Genomic DNA, 19,075 nt, shown 5'->3' with positions numbered 1-19,075 from the left:
GCATCTTGGTTCAGTGAGCGAAATTCAGGAAGGTATATCTGGGTTCCACAGGCTTCCCTGGGAGAACAAATATGCTCCCTTCATGGAGGTGAGCAAACTGAATGGCATTTGGCAAGGCTGTAGAGGGGATTCAGCACCCAATGGAGAGTGGATGAGATGATCTCCCCTGTCCCATCCAGCCTGTGATTCTTAGTCCAGCCTCATCTTGCTTGAGTTCCATCTCCAGCTTTAGCTCCTTACCTCTAAGCTTTATTTACACTCCCCCGATCTGGCACTCTGTTCCTTGGCAAACCCCACCTATTCCTTGAGGCCCAGCTCAGGGCCTCCCCCTCTACCCCCACCCCAAGGCTGCTGTGACTCTTCTCTCAAGGGCCCACTCTCAGCCCTGCCCCGTGCACAGATCATGGAAGCAAGGCAGCTCTTCCATGGTGGCCTAAATCGTCAATCACATTCTGGGGTTTGATCTTCCGCTCTTGGTGGGCTTGCTCCCTCCCACCTGCCTGACAACAGCCTAGGGTAAGGTGTGTGAGACCCAGCTCCAAATGTGGCTCTACGTTGGGCACAGGCCTTACTTATGGCTGGATCTGATGGATAGAGAGGATCTTGGGAGAGGATCCTGAGACTCTGGCCTAGATCTCCTTCAGGGACAGGAGATGCCTTCTACCAAGAACCTGACCCCACCCCTCCTTCCCACCCCCATCTGCTTCCTGGGGGAGTGCTCGTACCGCAGTTTCCCGATGTAGCTGTCCCCTCCTCGAGACAAGTCTGTTGGGTCCACAGAGATGAGGTAATTGGAAGTTTTACTCTTCTTTCTCTTCCTTCCCGCCAGGAGGAACACCTTGGGGAGTGGAGCAAGGTCACGTTCCAGACCCAGCTTCTGGTCTACACACAATCATGGGTGCCACGCATACACCCACACTCACACGAGTGACTCTCCCTTGCTTCAGCTCCCGAACGCATATATGTGCACACACATGTATGCACTGACCAGGCATGGAGGCTTTCGTTTCTTTGGGGAATAGAAAGGTCATGTTGGATCTGTGGCTTCCAGTCACCTTCCAGCCCCTAGGACCTCAAACCTGCCTAGGTGAGACAGCAGGCACAGGCCAACCTCACCTTCTTTCCATCCTCACGGTCCATATGCAGAAAGTAGGTGGGGTACATCCCCCGGTCCATCCCCTTCTTGTCCCGCGTGATGCGGCACTTGATGGTGATACCCTGGGGGGCTGGCCTCAGCGCGAACTCCTCAAGATCCTGGACCTCAATATCCACTGGTGGCTCTGGGGCTGTTGGGCTAGGGGCTGAGGCTGCCTCCTGCAGAGTGGAGAGTAGGAGCCTGAGCCCCAGGGACTCTGAGCAGCTGATCTGGTGGTCTGGAATCCAAAGCTGCCCCATGGTGGGGAAGACAGGGAGGGATCTCCGGGATGTGGGCCTGGCCATCCTGAGGTCTGGGGCTATCTCCCCCGCTCTTCCCTCACCCTTAGCAGTCCTGGGAGTGGGGACAGGGTCGTGGGCAGATTCTCAGACGTCATCCTGTCCAATTCCAGCTCCCCCCACCCTCCTGGTATGGCTGAAGAGATTGGGATGCAGGATGGAAGAGAAGGAGAGCAGAAGCTCCTGAAAGGCCTCTGGGTCCAGCCCGTCTCCAGGAAAGCCAACTCCCCATTATTTCTTCACACACCACTCCACTTCCAACCTGGATGACCGTCCAACCTCCTGCTCTGCAGGAGAGCTCCTCACTCACCCTGACGGACTTCCTGCTAGTGGCAGAGCTGGGGCGAGTGTTGCTGTTTAACTGGGAGGAGCTAGAGCTGTTCTCATCCTCATCCTCCTCTTCCTCGTCAAAGCTCATGCTGCTGGAGATGCCTGGGCCAGGCAAAGGAGCAGAAAGGAGGAGTGAGGAGGTGTCTATGCCAGAAATATACATGGTCACATGTACATACCCAACAGACAGACACTCACAGATGCAGGCTCACATGTACCCAGACAGACAGACACACAGAGCTGTTATGTACACGCCTACATTAACACAGATATACACAAGGACATACCCATTCTTTCACGTGCACCCATAGGCTGGGGCTGGTCACGATCCTCATGATATGCCCCCCACCCCCACCCCCCAGCTTCTGCTCAGTCCCTCCCACAGCTCCCTCCTCTCTACAATCACATTGCCCCTGTCTCCCGTGTATCAAGGCCTATATTAAGGTAGCCCTGCACTGGAAACCTCCCATTTCTAACCTCAGGTCTACAAGAGGCCTTGGCTGGCATAGGCCATGGAATCCTGCTTGGGAAAAGGCCGAACTTCTTCCTCAGCCTAGCATGCAGGGCCCGCTGACCCCTCATTGGAGCCTTTGTCTGCCCTGTTCTCCCCACCCAGAATGCCATCTCCGTCTCTGTGTTGCCTCAACAGCCCTGTCTCTAGAAAGCCTTCCCTGATCAGATTCCTTAGAATGTGGGTGGCACTGCCAGGCTTCTTTCCCTCTGCCACTCATGCCAGGGGCTCCCTCGGGCAGGGTTCACGGTGGAGCAACTGTCACAGGAGCAGGTTTCGAAGGAGGATCTGCCCTGCCTCTTGGCCTCCTGGCCCTGCTCCACCCAGCCTAGCAGACACATGGGAACTCTTTGCAAAAGGAGCTTCTTCTGTGGAACTGATGCGAAAGGACATCTGCCCTCAAACCTGGGCTGCCGTGGGGACAGGAGATAAGGGTGGGGAAGAAGGGCTGGGCTGTGTGCTGGTCACCCCAGTTCACACTGCTTTTCCTTAACTCGGCCTGGTCAGGGGCCCTGCCCAAAAGTTCCTCATTTGTCTCTAAGTGTGCCTCCTACCACTGCTGTAGGGCTGGGCCACACACAGGAAGGCCCTGCTCCTGGAGAAGAGTGTATCTGGGAACCTAGGACTATGGTTCAGGGGAGTCACTGGGCCCCCGCGGGGCTCACCCTTCCTCTGCATCATGGCACGGAGGTCCTGCCCGCTGGGCTGCGTGCCCCCACCAGCTGCCGTCTCCCCCGCGTCCTGGGCGTGGTCTGACTGGCCCACAGTCAGGATCTGCACGGGGCCTCGGGCCTCAGACTTGTCTTCTGCCAGTGCTGCTTGCCCACCAGTGCCTGCAGGCCACGGACACTCCTGAGTCCCGTCCAGGGGGGTGGGGGAGGGCCTGCGCCTGCGTTCTCAGAAGTCCACGAAGGATGAGGGATGAGAGGGGGGCCCTCTGCAAAACTTTATTTGTAAAACTGAGTTTTAAAAAACTAACAACTGTTTTCAGCCTGTTAATGATCAGTAAGCTATGAAGGGATATAAGCTTCATTTCTTCAGCTGTTCCCCAAATTAACCACCAAGGACTGGTTTGAAATGCCTCACATCCCTTAAGGCAGACAGCAGTCACCTAACGAACCAAGTGCTCAGTGGAAAAAACAAGATGGAGAACAGAGATCGATCCAGACCATAGCTGAGGCCAATGATCTTTCACAGACATGGCCAGATGCAAGTTCTCAATGCTAGTGTTCTCTCTCACACAGACGAGCACACACACAACACAGTAACTCACACGCACCATTAGAACAGTTCACACATACAGGCATCTTGAAAAAGGCTGAGGTTGACATACACTCGCCTTCCCAAGTGGAGCACCTCCCATGTCTACCTTCCTGCCCAAGTCGCCGCAGCTTCAGTAACAGAACCAAGGCCGGGACCACACATGTGGCAGCAACCCTGGTTGGTCAGCCTGTGCCCAGAATGCTACAATCAGCTCCCAAAGCCTGCAGGCCTGACACACCACTGTCCATCTGTGACCCAAAGCCTGCAAATCATTTCCCTGAGCAAGGCTTGATAAAATGGGATGTCTGACCAGCAGAGACAGGACTCAGGGCAGGGGCCACAGTCCGTGTCCTGGATCTCTGGGGGTCTTTTTCTGGAGACAGGAGCAGAAGGAACAGACTGGTCTGTGGGCCCAGAGGGTAGAATCAGGACCAGGGTGGGGAGTGGAGGGAAGCCCACATTATGAGGAACAGCGAGCACTACACAAGAATGGGGCAGACTGCCTGGGAGGAGGAGAGGCCACCGCTGAAGGAAGCATCCTGGCCCAGACTGGTGAGACCCTCATGGGTTCAGGGTGGAGGGCACTCAGGTTAAGAATGGAATCTGGGCCACACCAGAGCTGGACTTCACTTCCTCGTGGTATGGAGGGCCTGCCCACACCTACAGGTCAGCCTACACATCCTCGAGTTAGACAAGGCCTGTGAGCCAGCTGTGTGGGGACCCTGCATGCCAGTCAGGGTCTTCACTGAGGCCACCCTCCCTGTCCCTCACCTCGAAGTCTGGGGAGAGAGCCTCCCCGTGACCCTACAGTAGGGAGGGCTGTAGGGAAGGCAAGCTAACCTTTGTGCTTCGTCTTCTTCTCCTTTTTAGAGGCCCCACCCTGGCCCCCCGCTGCGGCTGCTGCCTTGGTTCTTTTGGCTGAGGCTGGTGCTGTTGGTTGGGCAGCTCCCAGCTGCACACTGGCAAGTGAGTCGGCCTCCTGAACTGCTCAGGAGAAAACCCAAGACAAGAGAGAGAGATGGCACCGTGAGACCAGAGCTCCAACTCGAACATGCTCTTCAGCACAGCATCTCCCAGTCCCTCCCCCAAGTCCCCAAGGCCTCTGGACCACCTCCCTGACCCACAAAGCCAGGGCCCCACTCATCTCTACTAGCCAAGGTGCCCGGGCAGGCCTGAGGTGGGAGGAGGTGGCACCTCCAGCTCAGTCAGATAAAGTTAAAAGAAGCAGGCAATCAAAGCTCTGGGCTAGCAAGTTGTTCTGAGCCTGGGCAGCAGGAGGGAGTGTGAGAATGTGGGCCATCCAAGACAGTAGATGAAGACAGAAAAGCTGCATCTCCTGAAAGAAACCATAAGTAGGGCAAGCAAGCACTCTGAGGACCCTCCCGGGGCCCTCATGGGATGAGACCATGGGAGCCTGGGGTGGGGAAGCACCCTAAGGAATAAACGGCTGGTGTAAAAGGAGTTGCATACACCAACAGTGACACCAAGACTCAAAGCTGGACAGCAGTCCAGGGACAAGGACTAGAAGGCAGAAGGGGACAGGAAAGCCGATGATAGGGAACCGAAGGTTGAGTAAGGACAGTGTTGACATGTAGGGGGGTTGTTAACCATTGTCATAGGGCAATATGTGTACTAACTGTTTAAGGAGAAACTATTCTGTTCTGTAAACCTTCATCTGAAGCGAGAATAGCAGCACAACTGGAAGAACGTAATCGATGTCACTGAATCGTACATGTAGAAATTTTTGAAGTAGTGTATCTTTGGCTAAGTATATTTTCACCAAAAAAAAAAAAAAAGGTCCTCCAAGGTCGAGACGGGAGAGTGTTGACATGTTCTGGGGTTGTTAACCAATGTCATAAAACAATATGTGTACTGACTGTGTAATGAGAAAGTATTTGTTCTGTAAACCCTCACCTAAAATACAATAAAAAAAAAAAATTAAAAAAAAAAAAGAATCATAGCTGGTGGCCTCAAATCCTGCACACATCAGAACTGCACAAATCTGCCCAGAAATCCTGAGTGACTTCCAACTACTCTTAAGATGAAGACCAACATTCCCCTGCATGTCTGGCTCCTCCATTTCCCTTCCCCTTGGCCTACCTCACACTCCCGGACCCCAGGTGCCATGAGTGCCAGCCACCCAGGCTCTGTCTGTGCCTTGCACATCCTGGACTCCCTCTTGCCACAGGGCTCATATGCTAGCTATTACCACTGCCTGGACTTCCCTCACTACCCCCTTTGTCTGATTAACTTCCACTCATCCTGCAAATTTCAGCTCCAGTATCCTTTCCTCAGGGAGTCTTTCCTGACAACCCCAATCTGCAAATGAGATCTGTCATGCACTCAGAGAACCCATGACCATCTGTGAAACTTTCTGTCCCCTCCTGGGCTGTAACGTCCAGGAGATGGCAAAGACCACGCCTGTTTGCACTCATGCTGGGCCCCGCCCCCAGCCTCTAATCCAGGGCCTGACACACAGTAGGTCCCAATAAATGTTAGTGAAATGAATTAACTCATAACATGAATGAGCAGGGTCAGTGGGTCGGAGTCCAAGCATGTTTACTGGGGTAAAGCATCAGTGCTGACTTATATCAAACTCCCTTATCTTCCTCTAGGAATAATCCCTTTGTATTTCACACCAAGAGCCAGCAGAGGGCAGAGCAGAAGGCAGCTAATGCCGCAGGAGGTGGTGGTGGTAAGGGTGGTCTCAGAATCACCAAGCCCCAGGTCAGTCAGCCACGTGTGCAGCAGCCTCCCCAGGGCTTTGGGGGCTGAGATCACCACTGTGAGCTGGACAAAGACTATGCCACTTGCACCCTACAGAAGCCCAAATGTCACAAGTTCAAATGTCCTCTGTAGGGAGGGCCCCTGGACACCAGCTTGGTCTGCAATGTCAGCAGGGAACAGTAATCCCTGCTTTTAGACTCTGGACATACCATGGCTACTTCAATTTTTCAAACCCCTGAGGCCAAGAGAATTTTCCTTATCTTAAAGGGGAAGAACAGACCCAGAGAGAATAAGTGTCTTGCCCACAGTCACACAGTGAGCAAGGTGACCAGTAGTGGCAATGACCAGAAACTGTCTTTGGCCTTCTGGTCATCCACCTCCCCAGAGGTGCTACTTCTCTTACTGCATTCTTTCTGTAGCCTGACAACCGCCCTGGCACAGAGCCCACGTTCAAGAAAAACCTGCCAAAATAACAACATCCGTGAGATGTTTGCCTCTGGCACAAATCAGCAGGGTCCAAAATCATGCGAGTAGGCTTCTACTCTACACACAGCCTCAGACAGTCACGTGCCAGGCAGGGCAGAGCCGGGTGGGGCTGTGATGCCCGCATGGCAGCAAGCCAGTTCCACAGGACCCAGAAGGCAGGAGCCTTCTCTGCTGGGACAGCACTCACAGAGGAAGTATGAGGAGGGAGCTGCCAAGAAAGGGTGGGGCCAAGGCCCAGTCTGAGAGGAGGAGCTGGGACTGCCTCTCTGAGACACAGAGCTGGGCTGAGGTCCCTGTCCTCCTCCTCTGAAGGGCCTCTCAGGTGGAGTACAGACATACCAAGTGTAGCCCCCAGTGCTCAGCTGAGGCACATGTAGGGGAATTACCATGAAGAAGCTTTTTATCAGGCAGGCAGCACAATATGGTAGAAAGATCCTTGGAAGTCAGATAGGCTTGGGTTCAAATTCTAGCCCTGTCGCTCGCTAGCAGTAGACCATAGGCAAGTCACTGAACCCGAGATGCCATCTCCCTATGGATCATATGGAGATAATGAGTTACTGTGAAAATTAAATGAGACAATGCAGGTAAAGTGCCTAGCACCCTGCTTAGCCTGTGGGAAGTGCTCAAAGGCACCCTTTATTATTAGAAACAAAATGGATTTCCTCAGAGGGTGTGAGCATACAAAGGGAGTACTGAGCTCATATGGTGTGCCAACCCACAGTTTGGGCAGTAGACAAGTAAGATTCAATCATTGCCCTCCAAGGCAAAGATGAGGGGACCCAGGGAGCTAAAGGCTGGGCTAGTGCAGCAGAGAGAAGAGGAACCTCAGATGCTATGAAACAGGAAAATGGGAGAAGTCCCAGGAGTTAGGTGAAAAAGGTCAGCCCTGAAGTGAGGCAACTAGTTCGATGTGGCTGGAGGCTCCAGGTCATGAGGAAGTCACAGTAGAGGAGCATCAGGGTGGCTTCTAACTGCCATCTTCCTAACAGTGATTTGATGGAGCAGTGGCTTGGGTTTCCAGCACCAGCAGGAGGCAGTGGTGACTGAGTCTGAATGGAGTCCCTCTTTCAGGCTAAGACCAACCCTCTTTCTGGCCTTGGGTACTCTGACTCTAACCTACGCAGGAGGCAGGTCCTGAGTGCAGGGACGCAACAAAGCCATCCCCTTCCCAGGATGAGCTGCAGAGAACTGCCCGAGTGGGCTCTGCTGACAACTGGAGTGTGTGAGGAAGGGAGGCTACTGGTCACCAAGCTCTGAAGGAGCCATGAGCCAGGGACGGGGACCTGCAGGCCAGAGCCAGGCCAACTGAGGGTGCAGAAAACCCATGGAGGGAAGGGAACAGGCACTTGTCACAAGGGACCCTTGTTGGTTAGGGCAGGACAAGAGGAATTCCTCTCAGGAAGTAGAATATTGGGGGGGGGGGCATCTTCTCAGGAGGCCAGACTCTGTTCTGAAGCACTGCCTCCTGCTCTCACTGAAACGCTCTGGGTCAAAAACCTGGATTCATAAAATTTTAACTTTCCGGCCCCAGCAACTGATTCAGGGGACAACAGCTTGGGCATGAGCGGGAGCCCCAGGCTACAGGTCCCACTGGCCCCACTCAGTTGTCCACTGGGGCTGGGAGCCAGGACTGGCAGCAACTTTCCTCCTCTGCACCGGCTGGGCACAGACTAACAGGTACAGGTGCAGGAATCTCTGAGGGCCTGCCCAGAGCAGTGCTGGGGATGGAGGTGCACTGCAGCACTTCCCCAGGCTGGCCCTCCCGGGCCAGTGGGCAGCAGGCAGGGTGTACCTTGGTAGCTGGTGCTGCCACTGCTGCTGAGGTAGGACTCCACCAGAGGGGCCTGCTCCTCCGACTGCCGGGCCCGCCGGCTCCGGGGCCGCCCATCGGCATTGGCCTGCACCATCAGGGGCTCCTGGCGCTTCTTCTTTTGCTTCTGCTCCAGCAGGGCCCGCTACAGAGGCACAGGGAGGAACAGAGGTTAGCGAGCCCTGAGAAGGTGGTGACCAGCCTCTGAGACCAGGGAGGGGGTCCCAGAGTGGGACCAGGCAGAGGGCCCTGCTTGCTCGGTTGGGTTCCAGAGGTCATACCGGGTATGCAGCCTACTCTGGACCAAGCCCCATGTAACCTGGTTTCCTGAGACTCAGGGTCCAGGAAAGGGAGGTGAAGCTCAGCCAGGAGGCTGCCCTGGCAGGATCACATACTCCAACTGTGGTCACCCTGGGGGCCTGCTCAGCACTGGCCCTGTGTACTGCATGCTGCAGCAGGGCTAATGCTGGGCTGGTAAAAGAGAGAGTGCCCCTCTCTTCTTCCAGGTGGGTCTCCTCTCTCTGTCCGGCAGGATCGCCGCTGGGGACGGGGACAGTCCTTGGAGATCCGAGCCCAATTCCCAGCCAAGATCCCAGTGCTGACTGCCCTTCCCTCCACCCTGGTCTCACTCACCTGCCGGTCAAGCTTCTGCTGCCTCAGGTTGCTGCCCTCATCATCTAAGACACTGCAGAGGAGAGAGGGGTATTCAGGGCCTGCTCACAAGGTGCCAGGCTGTCATCCAGAGCCTGTTCCAAGCACACCAGGGTCCTTTAATCCCCTCCCACCATGGCTCCTGGGCTTCAGTGAGCCCACCTGGCAGAGGCTGCCATCAGAGAACCAGCTCCAGACAAGTGGGCTTAAGCCATATTTCTACCACTTGGGGAGCTTATCTTCTGTGGGGATCCCTGCTGCCCTCAAGGGCTTCCCACCCAACCCGGACCCCATAAATACATGCTGAGACCCTCCCTGTGGGCCCCTGAGCAAGGCGCGGCCTGACTGAGATCCAGGAGAACCCATGCAGGAGCATCACCACAGCCAGGCTTCAAACCCAGTGGCCTGCTCCCTCCAGCCCCTTATCAGGATCTCAGCAGCTCTTCCCCTCTTTTCTAGCCTCTCCCCACCTGTTCAAAGCCAGCTCCTGGCTCTCCAGGTGGCAGACAGGAGGTGCTCACCCAGCCTACTCCCCTTTCCCACTTAAAGAGGCTGAGGCTTTCCTTCTCATTTGGGAGGGTAAGACTAAGAGACTAGTCCCTCAAGCAGGGCTAGGCTGGATGGGGATGCCTGTAGGCAGCTTGGCACATTGATGCACAGGAGGCAGGTCTGCCATGTGCAGCCCAGCAACCAGCCAGATGGTGCAGGTGGCACGAGGGCAGCAAGCCCTCGAGTCCCACATCTTGAGCCTCATCCACCCAGACTGGCTCTGCCGCCCAGGAAGCCAAGTACAAGCAAGGAGCTGTGACTCAGACTACTTAGCTTTTTCCCAGTCTAAGACACGTGTGTGAGAGCCAGGCCCAAATTCAGTAAAAGCCAGGGTCAGGACAGCTGCATGGGGTGGATCGGAGCCTGAGGATCTGAGCTCTGGGAAGCCCCAGGCTGCCAGGCCCATTTATACATCTGTGGGTGGCTGCACAGGCACACCCAGTGCATTATGTTGATGTGTGAGCCTGTATGAAGTGTGTGAAGATACCTCGTGGGTGTGTACACATCGAGGGGAAGGGGGATACAAATGTATGAGCACGTCTATCTACATGTGGGTGCACGTACCTGGGTACAGACACATGCAAACACCTGTGGAAGAAGGTGAGTACAGGTGTGTATATGGGGGAAAGATAAGGTCAAATCACCAGAGAACAAGAAGAAGCCATTCCATCTCCTCCTGACAGCAGAAGCCCTTTTTAAGCTGGAACAACCACTGACTTAAAAAGTCCCTTGAGCTCTTCCAAACTACTCGGTGTCTCTGTGTACTGAGGGGACCAGCCAGAGGGTGTGAGGGAGCCCGTGGATCATAGGCAGTCCACTGCCCAGCCTGTGGCTACACCTACCCACCTCCCTTCCACAACCTATGAGGACTATATATATTTTTGACTGGCAGCTGTCCCACCCACTTGACATCTGGGAAGGCCTTTCCTGGTCCCCATAGGCTACTCTGTACTCCAGAAGAGCCCACCATGCACAGAGCAGCCTCACTCACCAAACCCTCAGCTGCCAGAACGCGGAGACAACACTGCCCAGCAGACATGCTTCTGAGCCAAGGCCTCAGTCTGCTTAAAATAGCTCACCTGCCCAAGAGGGCACAGCAGCATCTGGGGCTCCCTGAGGGCAACGCCAGGGCCCAAGGGCAGGGAACCAGCTCCATAAAAACAAGAACTGGCTTCAAAGGTAAACGTCCCATCACTGAGGGCGTGTGCCACCAGCTGGAGGACTGCAGAAGAAGGGGTTAAGGCACCAGGGTGAACGAGATGCCAGAGCAACCCTCCAGGTCTGAGAGCCCACAACTCTTCCACCTGTCTCGACACTTCAGGTCCAATGGCCTAAGTAACGCAAGGGCAGAGCATCTGCTCACACGCCAGTTTCAAAGGGGAGCATCCCTCCGTCAGTCCCCAAACACCACTGCCCACCACAATCTGGCCGCCGCCGACACAGTGCACACTCACCCACTACCTCCAGGAGATGGATGAGAAACGCAGCCTGGGCCCTGCAGGCAGAGCACCAGGGCCTGAAATGCAACCGTGCTCCATGTGCCAAGCTCTGTGCCTGCGCGCAGGGAAGCCTTGAAGAAGGGGTGCCTTTCTGTAATTCTCACAGTCTTTACTGTGGTGATGTGGCCCCAGGAGCCCTGAGTGACCTCCACAAGACTCAGACTACTTCCCTTCACGCCAGCAGGAGAGGCCATTTCACAGCTTTCTGGGATTTCATGAGCCATTTGCACTGTCACAGGGCAGTGCCAGGTACGGGGCAGTCACATGGGTCATCTCTGACACCGTGCCTGGCTGAGCAGGACAGAGAAGATGCCTTCCATGGTGCTAATGCTAATATCTAGGGTCATTTGGAAAAGGGGCCATCTAGCTGAGAGTTAAGACTCACATCAGCAAAGCCACCTCCAGAACAGCTGGCACACACTAGCCGCTTGACTGACAAAGGGGGTTCCAGCCATGATGGCCTCACTGCCCAGTGCCCCCCAGATGTCCTTATCCATACAGGGGGGATGCTTTGCTACCACAGGCCACTGTCCCACTGCCATGGATTTCCCCCATGGTTTCCATGAAAGCAGCACTACTTCCTCTTCCTCTGTCCCCACCTCCACTCCCTGAAGAGCCACAGACGTCAGAACACTGATCACCAGGTTAAGATTACAAGTAGAAAGGACTCAATCACCGACCTTCAGAGAAAGATGAATGAATATGAGGGTTAGGCTTCTGAAAAGAAATTCTAGAAACCTGAGATACTCTGGAAGTGCCTAGAAGCGCCACCCACCACCTCACTCAGCACCAGGCATGTTCAAGCAGCCAGGAGGACTGGAGCATGCATGGCTGGGGGCGGCAGATGGGGAGAAACAACATGTGCCTGGTGAATAAAATGTGCCTGGTTCAGCAAGACCCATCCCAGAGGGTCTCCAATAAATCCACCTTAAGGAAGCTCTGAAAGTGGGCAACAACCTATATGGAATAAAGCAGGAGTGAGGTGTTTCTAACAGAGCTGCAATCAGCTGCACCTGTACAGTGTGAACCACGATCATCTAAGGTGCCAACACCCTATCAGTGATGAGCTTGCACTGGTGGGTGTTTCCAGCTAACAACAATGCATCCAGAATAGACAACAACTGTCCCTGGTGAGCAACAAAGAATGCCCTGCAAACTGGCAGCATGCTGTGGAGAAGAATGATAGCTACAGTGGCTGTCTCCAGAGAGAGCAGAACCACAAGCTCCTCTCATCCTCAGCAAGCCCGGCTCCTCTTTCTCCCCTACCCCCAGATGGCCCTGCCTCCTAACCTCCCACTACAGCACCCTTCCTAGGGAACCTTCCTCTCTCACCAGAGCTTCCTCAGCCTGCCTCTTTCAGAAGGCGCTGTTCTAGGCAGCTCCAAATGATAACCACTAACCACACAAAGAGATTGTAATGGCTTTTTAATGGCTCAGGCTCCCATTATGGAATCACTGCCAAGACCAGGATGCCAGCTGGTCTGGAGACAGACACTGATGGATGGGGCTTCCAGGCTGACCCTGACGGCTCCTTTACTATGGCTGCCTCCTGCTGAGGGCCCGACCAGGAAGGCCCAGCAAGGTACAAACCACTGACTCACGAGGGTCAGAGAAACACAGTCTGCAATGTCCACCAATCCAGCCACTGTGCCCAGGGTCAATGAGGTGGCAACTTCATCCTCCACGAGGGCAGCCCCTCCACATCCACTTCCCCCAAGGCAAAAAAAAACACCGCTGCTGTCAAGTTGACTCTGACTCATGGTGACCCTAGGTGTGTAAGAGTAGAACTGTGCTCCACTGGGTTTTCAATGGTTTAGTTTTCAGAAGTAGATCGTCAGACCTTTCTTTTAGGGCGCCTCTGGGTAGACTCAAACTTCCAACCTTTCAGTTAGCAGCCAACATTTGCACCACCCACGGACTCCCTCCCGCAAGGCACCCAACAGACATTTGGGGAGTGAACCATGATTAACAAGAGGGAGGGGCAGGGGGCACTTCTCCCAAAGGCTGCAAAAGCCATGGACATGGCTAACATACTTAGGAAGCCAGTTTTTCCACCTTTTCTTAGAGTCCACCTTACATGCTCCAGCTAATCCACCAGAGCTGACCAGAGGCTAGGGGATCGAGACAATATAGGGACAAACCTTATCTCTGGACACATTCTTCATACTCACCTCACCCTCCTCACTTCCTGCCCTCATTCTTTTCCCCCAGTCACAGTGGGGACTATGCCTGCTGGACTCTGGAAATCAGACAGAAGTGGACTGTAAGGGTGCCTGGATGCAACCCCCACACCGTGCCCAATGCCAGACCCCCAGCAAGTCTGGATCTGTGGCTTCCATTGCCTTGGGCTGCTTGGGATGAAGCAGGAACATGGTGGCGTGGGAATGGGGGCAGCGCCAGATGGCAGAGGAGTTCCTGCCTCCCAGGATGGGCAGTCTCCATTCCAGCCAGTGGGTCCCAAATTTACCAGGTTCATTAAAACTGCTAGGGGCACTCAGCCCTGACTTGGGAATTTAGAAGACACCCCAGAGTCATCAATTCTCATCCCCATCTCTCTCTCTCTTTTAAAGCAAGAGCCATAGGAGATTCTAAAGCTTGGTCATGCAAATGGGGACTATAGGAGCTACAGCTGGTGATCTCTAAAGAACAGAAAGGGAATTAAAGGTTGGCAATTCGAATCCGCCAGGCGTTCCTTGGAAACTGTATGGGGCAGTTCTATCTGTCCTATAGGGTCGCTATGAGTTGGAATCAACTCAACGATAGTGGGTTTGGTCTGGTTTTTATTAGACTGGAAGTATGCAAACGCAGCCCTGATGTCCACATGGGGGAAGAAAATGCATGCAGTTTGCAGAGGAGTGAGTCTAACGTGGACCCCAGGTGAGACGGTGGAAGGGGTTAGTAGAGAGGTGGTTTGAAGAGCTAGAAGACTCAGTAATCACCAGGAGCAAGTCCAGGCTCACAGCAAGTCGTAGCACACCATCCTCAGGCCCATCAGAAAAAATGGGGAGAACACTACAGCCAGGCTTACGCATGGAATCTCATGCTCAATCTCATGCGATGATAACTTACAGGCAAGATGCATCAATGTAAGTAGCATGCCAGTCCAATGAGATAAATTAGAAACCATTTAAAGAACCCTACCCAGGTTTCTTGAACAATGGGTGGAGGCCACAGTCAAGGAAGGTTTCTAGCACCATGCTTCTCTTCCTTAATATGTTTATTGATGACTTGAAGACAAGGCAGGCCTCTCAGTAAACATCCAGCAAAGTGAGAGAGAGAGTAAACTGTTGACTAAGACAATGTGGATTCAAAAGACCAAGTCCTACATATACATTCAATATCCAGGTCTTCCCCACACAGGCAGAATGGGGGAGACAGGGCTTGATATCAGCCTGATGAAAGACTCAGGGTTTTGTTTACAGTGGGCTCTAACTGGTCAGTGGGGCAAAGCCATGCCATGTGACAGCGAGGGCTTAAAGGAGCAGGGGTCTAGAGCAAGGAAGTAAGAACCTCACTCTGCTTAGTGCTGGACAGGCCACACCGAGGACACTGTATGCAGTTCTAGGACCTACACTGGAGAAAGCAGAGACCAATCTTAGGTCATCCAGAAGGTTCCCTCTATCCATGGACCCTCTTTTCCTTTTATGTAGCCTGTTTCCAGACTCTTCTCTCTCAACCTTGTGTTTCCTGCTCCTTCCATCCCAGGCAACAGCAAGAAGACATTCTACAGGGGGCTTGGGATGGGAGCAGAGGATGATTCACTGGGGGTTCAGGATCAGAGGTTCTGTTTACCTTCATTGTGGCCAGAGGTGAAGCAGTGGGCCAAGGTATCCAGGGCATCTCTGAGGCTAAACCCAGAGGCGGAACTGAAAGAGTCCTCCACCCCGACCTTAATCAGGAGTCATACTGTTCCCCACAAAGCAAAGTGAGGAAAAGGTGAGAGGATCCTAATGAGCACCAAAGGAGGGGGAACCAGAGACATGTGTAGGCTCCACTGAAGGAAGAACTTTCTAACAGTCACAACCACCTGACGTAGAAGGGAGTGAACTCCGTCCTTGGAAGTACGCGAGCAAAGGCAGATGGAAGGCCATTTGGCAAGGATGCTACAGGGAACATTCCCTCAGAGGACACGATGGCCTTTAAGGGCACTTCCAGCCAGAGATTCCCAACCTAGAGGAGCTGTGCTTTTCAAACCGTGCTCCAGGAGACCCAGTGAGGATCTAGTCCTGGATGGGAGAGTGCTGTGTCCCTTGGGTGTGCTAAGGGCCCCAGTATGGGGTCAGGAAAGTCAAGGAAGCCCCGAAGGCTGCCTGGGGATGCCACTTTGATTCAAGATATCGGGCACCTTTGTCTCTGCTAGGTCATGCTGGGGACACAGCCATGAACCAGAACAGGTCCTCGCTCTCAAGGAGCTCACGGCCTGGTGAGGGGGACATCAGGCAATGGCTGCAGGACCGTGCAGACAAGAGCCTGAGGATAGGGCCTCCATCACTCCCCAGCACAGCTCCTCCAATGTGCCTGTGGGCCCTGCTCCTTCCTCACTCTCAGGGCTCCACCTTTTACTTATCAAAGGTTCTAAAGTCAGATATGAGGGGCATTTAATACTCCTCAAGAACACAAGTAAAGAGAAACTGGTAGAAATGCAAATTATTATCAGTAATAAGAAAAAAATAAAGGGCAAAAAATTGTCCCCATTATTAAACTTCATAAACGAAATGGCTCCCTTCTAAGTCAAAATGTGAGATTAATCCCTTATCATACCCTGAGCCAAAATTACCCATAAGAAGATTATCGCCAACTATCATTGCATCAAAGAAAACGAGCCGGGCCCAGGGGATGCGAGGTTGCACAGAGGGAGTCAGAGCAGCAGCCCCACCAGACAGCCAACAAGCAATCTACCAACCTTTTTCCCCCAAACCAAACGTCACATTCCAGCTCTGACATGCTGTGACATTAGGGAAGCCACGCCAGTCAAAGCACATGCACACACGTGCCTCCCTTCACCCATCTACAAGTAAAATGCCTTGCCTGTCTTCTGCCCCAGTTTTCTCTATGATCTGACAGGCATGTGGCTTTGACTGCAATCAGTAGCCCAGTTAATGCAAGAGACAATCTGAATCTCTCCCTTTCAGCCCAGGCTCCCCATGCTAGAAGTCCACACCCCAAGTTCAATGCCTTCCCAGGCAAATGCATGCCAGGAAAGACCCTAGCAGGGCAGAATAGGGCAGGGTAGGGCAGGAGGAATCTAGCTAGATACCCACCCTCCCTATTACAGAACAAAAAGGGAGGAGGAGAGGGGCTGTAGGCAGGGGTGTCAGAGCAAAGGGTAAAGCAAGCAGGACAGTGCCACAAGCTGTTCCTCAGGGCCCAGCTTCCAGGGTGGCAGGATTCTATGCTCTAGGCAGAGTACGTGTGCCCAAGAAAGGAGTAAGAGGGGCCTGGGCCAGGGTAAGTGCCAAATCACTCTGCAGAATGCCAGAGCCCTGGGCACTTGCTGGAGGACAAGGCCATTTCCCAGAGACAACTCCCACCTCTTTGGGGCCCCCTTCCAGGGGCAAACTTACACCTTCCCAGTTTACGCCAGAATTTTCGCGAGGATTTATGCACTAACTCTACAAATTGCTTTAGTCCTTGGATCTCTGGGAGAGGCTTCTTTGAACCATGACGTGGCCTGGCTCAGACCTGTCTGCCATGATCTCCACAGCTCCCTCCTCAGTTAGTCTGTGGCCACCGCCCTGCCATCTACACCCCCCCAGAGATACTTCCACAGCATTGTGTGCCCCTCAGCCCAGATGCTGCCCAGGCAGCTGTGGGGCCTCGAAAAGGTTCACGGTACTCCCTGGGGTTGCACTGTCTTCTAGAAGGTCCTCAGCCCATATGTACCAAGAAAGGCCAGGATGCTCCAGAAACTACCTGTGCCCCAGGCTGAATGCCCTGAGTGGGGCAGCAGCTCTCCTGAGTCAGCACAGCCCTCTCCCCAGTCCCCTGACGGAAATATCTCCCTGTTGTATGTCACACTGTGAGGTATGACTGCATAGGTCTGAGGAGACCCTGGGGGTGACTTGTGTGTGTGTGTGTGCAAGTGTGTTGGGAGGGCACACAAATTCTAACCTGGGAGGCCCTGAAGCCCCCCACAGGAGCTGAGATTAGAGATAACAATTCTCAAGAGATGACCTAAATTCCCAGGCCAGTGACAGGTGCCTGTTTGCAGAAGATCTGCTTTTAACAACCCTCGGGCAGCTGAGCTGCTTTCCATTTTGGAGGCTGTCTGGACAGACACATAGCAGAGCTCTGTCAGAATTATTTTCCATCAGCGACTGGAATCAGGCCCCTTCCCAAGAGCAGGATGTATTATGAAGCAGGTCCTGAGGGTCTGATTCTGCCACCCACAGAACGAGCACCTGGGCCGGAGATAACACAGTGGGGCCTGAGCAGTCCGGCACCCTTTTTACCAACATGACTCTCCAGGAGGCCTAAAGACAGCCAGACAGCCCGTGGCAACCCAAGAGCCAATGGGTGGCCAAGGAACTGGTGCTGCCATGGCAATGAGCTCCTTTCTCTGATAATGGAGAGAATGGAGTAGAGTGGATGGGAAAAGACCTGCACCTGTGTGACACCCCAGAGCCTTCTCAGCCACCTCTACACCCTATGCTGGTAGGAAAGCCCAGTCATCTTTGAGACAAACTGCAGTGTCTGGGAACAGAGGCTTCCCTGAGTGAGCTTGGGTTTTTGAGTGTTTTTGTGCATGTGAGGGCAGTTCTAGGTATTGTGAGTTGTTGTGTCCAGGTACAGCCTGGTTAGCAAGTAGATTACTGAGTCTCTACAAGATACTGAAAAGTCGGCGGTTAGAACCCACCCAGAGACGGGCCCGGCAATCTTCTTCAGAAAAGTCATAGCCTTGAAAACCCTGTGGTGCACTGCTACTCTGCACACACGGTGTTATCATGAATCAAAATTCACTCAACGGCAACTAACACCACCACCTGATCGTGCGGAGTAGCTGGTAGGTATTGTGGTTGTGTATGTGCATAGATATATAGGGTGCACCTGTGCGTGTCCAAGAGTAAGCGTGTGGTAGAGATAGATGTGTGCATGTGGATATGAGCATCCCTGTGCTCTTGGTTCAGAATAACTGTCTCCACGAACCACGCTTTGAGTGTGTGAAGAGAAAGCAGGAGCGTCAGTGCCCACTGCACTGACGTCCTGTGGGTGCACGCGTGCAGATGTATGGGTGTGTGTGCGCAGGGCTACACGGGCGTGGGACCCAGGATGCTGGGCCTAGGAGCAGCTGGTAGCGGTGTGCGCTCCCTCCCCACGCCGACCACATGGAGCGGCGGGGCCCAGCAAGGCCCACTCGGGCCCAGAGCACTGCCCTCTTTCAGCAGCCTTGGCGGACAAAGGCGAGGTCACAGTCCGCCGGCTCCCCAAAGTTGGGGTAGTTAAAGCCAGCGCCTTCAACCCGTGACCCCAGTGTTAGGAGATGGGGAGGGTGGAAGTGCCCCCCGTCCTGGTCCGGTGTCCACCGTCAACCCCGAGCCTCAAATTGAGGGGTGGTCGTTCAGGGGTGTCGGCGCCCCTGGCCCGGCGCCCTTGACCCTTAGCGTTTGAGGGTGGTCGGCCGGGCCCGCATCCTCCGAGTTGAAGAGAAGGTGGGGGCTGGAGCCCGCATACCTGTAGGGAATCCAGTCGGAATGCGGCTTGGAAGTCATGTCTCTCGGGGGCGGGGTGGCAGCTGCGGCTCTGGAGGCCCGGGTCCGCGGGGGCCGGCGCGGGTGACCTGCTCAGCTCCCGGGCCTCCCCGGGCCGCATCCTCCC

At 54.2% G+C, this 19,075-nt stretch overlaps 1 protein-coding gene across 2 annotated transcripts in view; it reads right to left on the bottom strand.

Annotated features, from left to right (window-relative positions):
- TUB (TUB bipartite transcription factor) overlaps nt 1-19,075 on the bottom strand; it is a 78,893-nt gene that overhangs the window by 3,337 nt on the left and 56,481 nt on the right. For both annotated transcript variants that reach the window (XM_004369614.1, XM_012557335.1), the window contains 7 exons: nt 9,195-9,246; nt 8,544-8,706; nt 4,379-4,522; nt 2,941-3,108; nt 1,745-1,866; nt 1,117-1,314; nt 726-838 (listed from right to left, as the gene is read on the bottom strand). In XM_004369614.1, the coding sequence (XP_004369671.1) occupies nt 726-838; nt 1,117-1,314; nt 1,745-1,866; nt 2,941-3,108; nt 4,379-4,522; nt 8,544-8,706; nt 9,195-9,246 (960 nt within the window). The remainder of the gene's footprint in view (nt 1-725; nt 839-1,116; nt 1,315-1,744; nt 1,867-2,940; nt 3,109-4,378; nt 4,523-8,543; nt 8,707-9,194; nt 9,247-19,075) is intronic.

The sequence above is a fragment of the Trichechus manatus genome, unplaced genomic scaffold, assembly GCF_000243295.1.
Source record: "Trichechus manatus latirostris isolate Lorelei unplaced genomic scaffold, TriManLat1.0 scaffold00006, whole genome shotgun sequence".
Lineage (NCBI taxonomy): Eukaryota > Metazoa > Chordata > Mammalia > Sirenia > Trichechidae > Trichechus > Trichechus manatus.
This window is presented reverse-complemented; position numbering and strand designations above follow the sequence as displayed.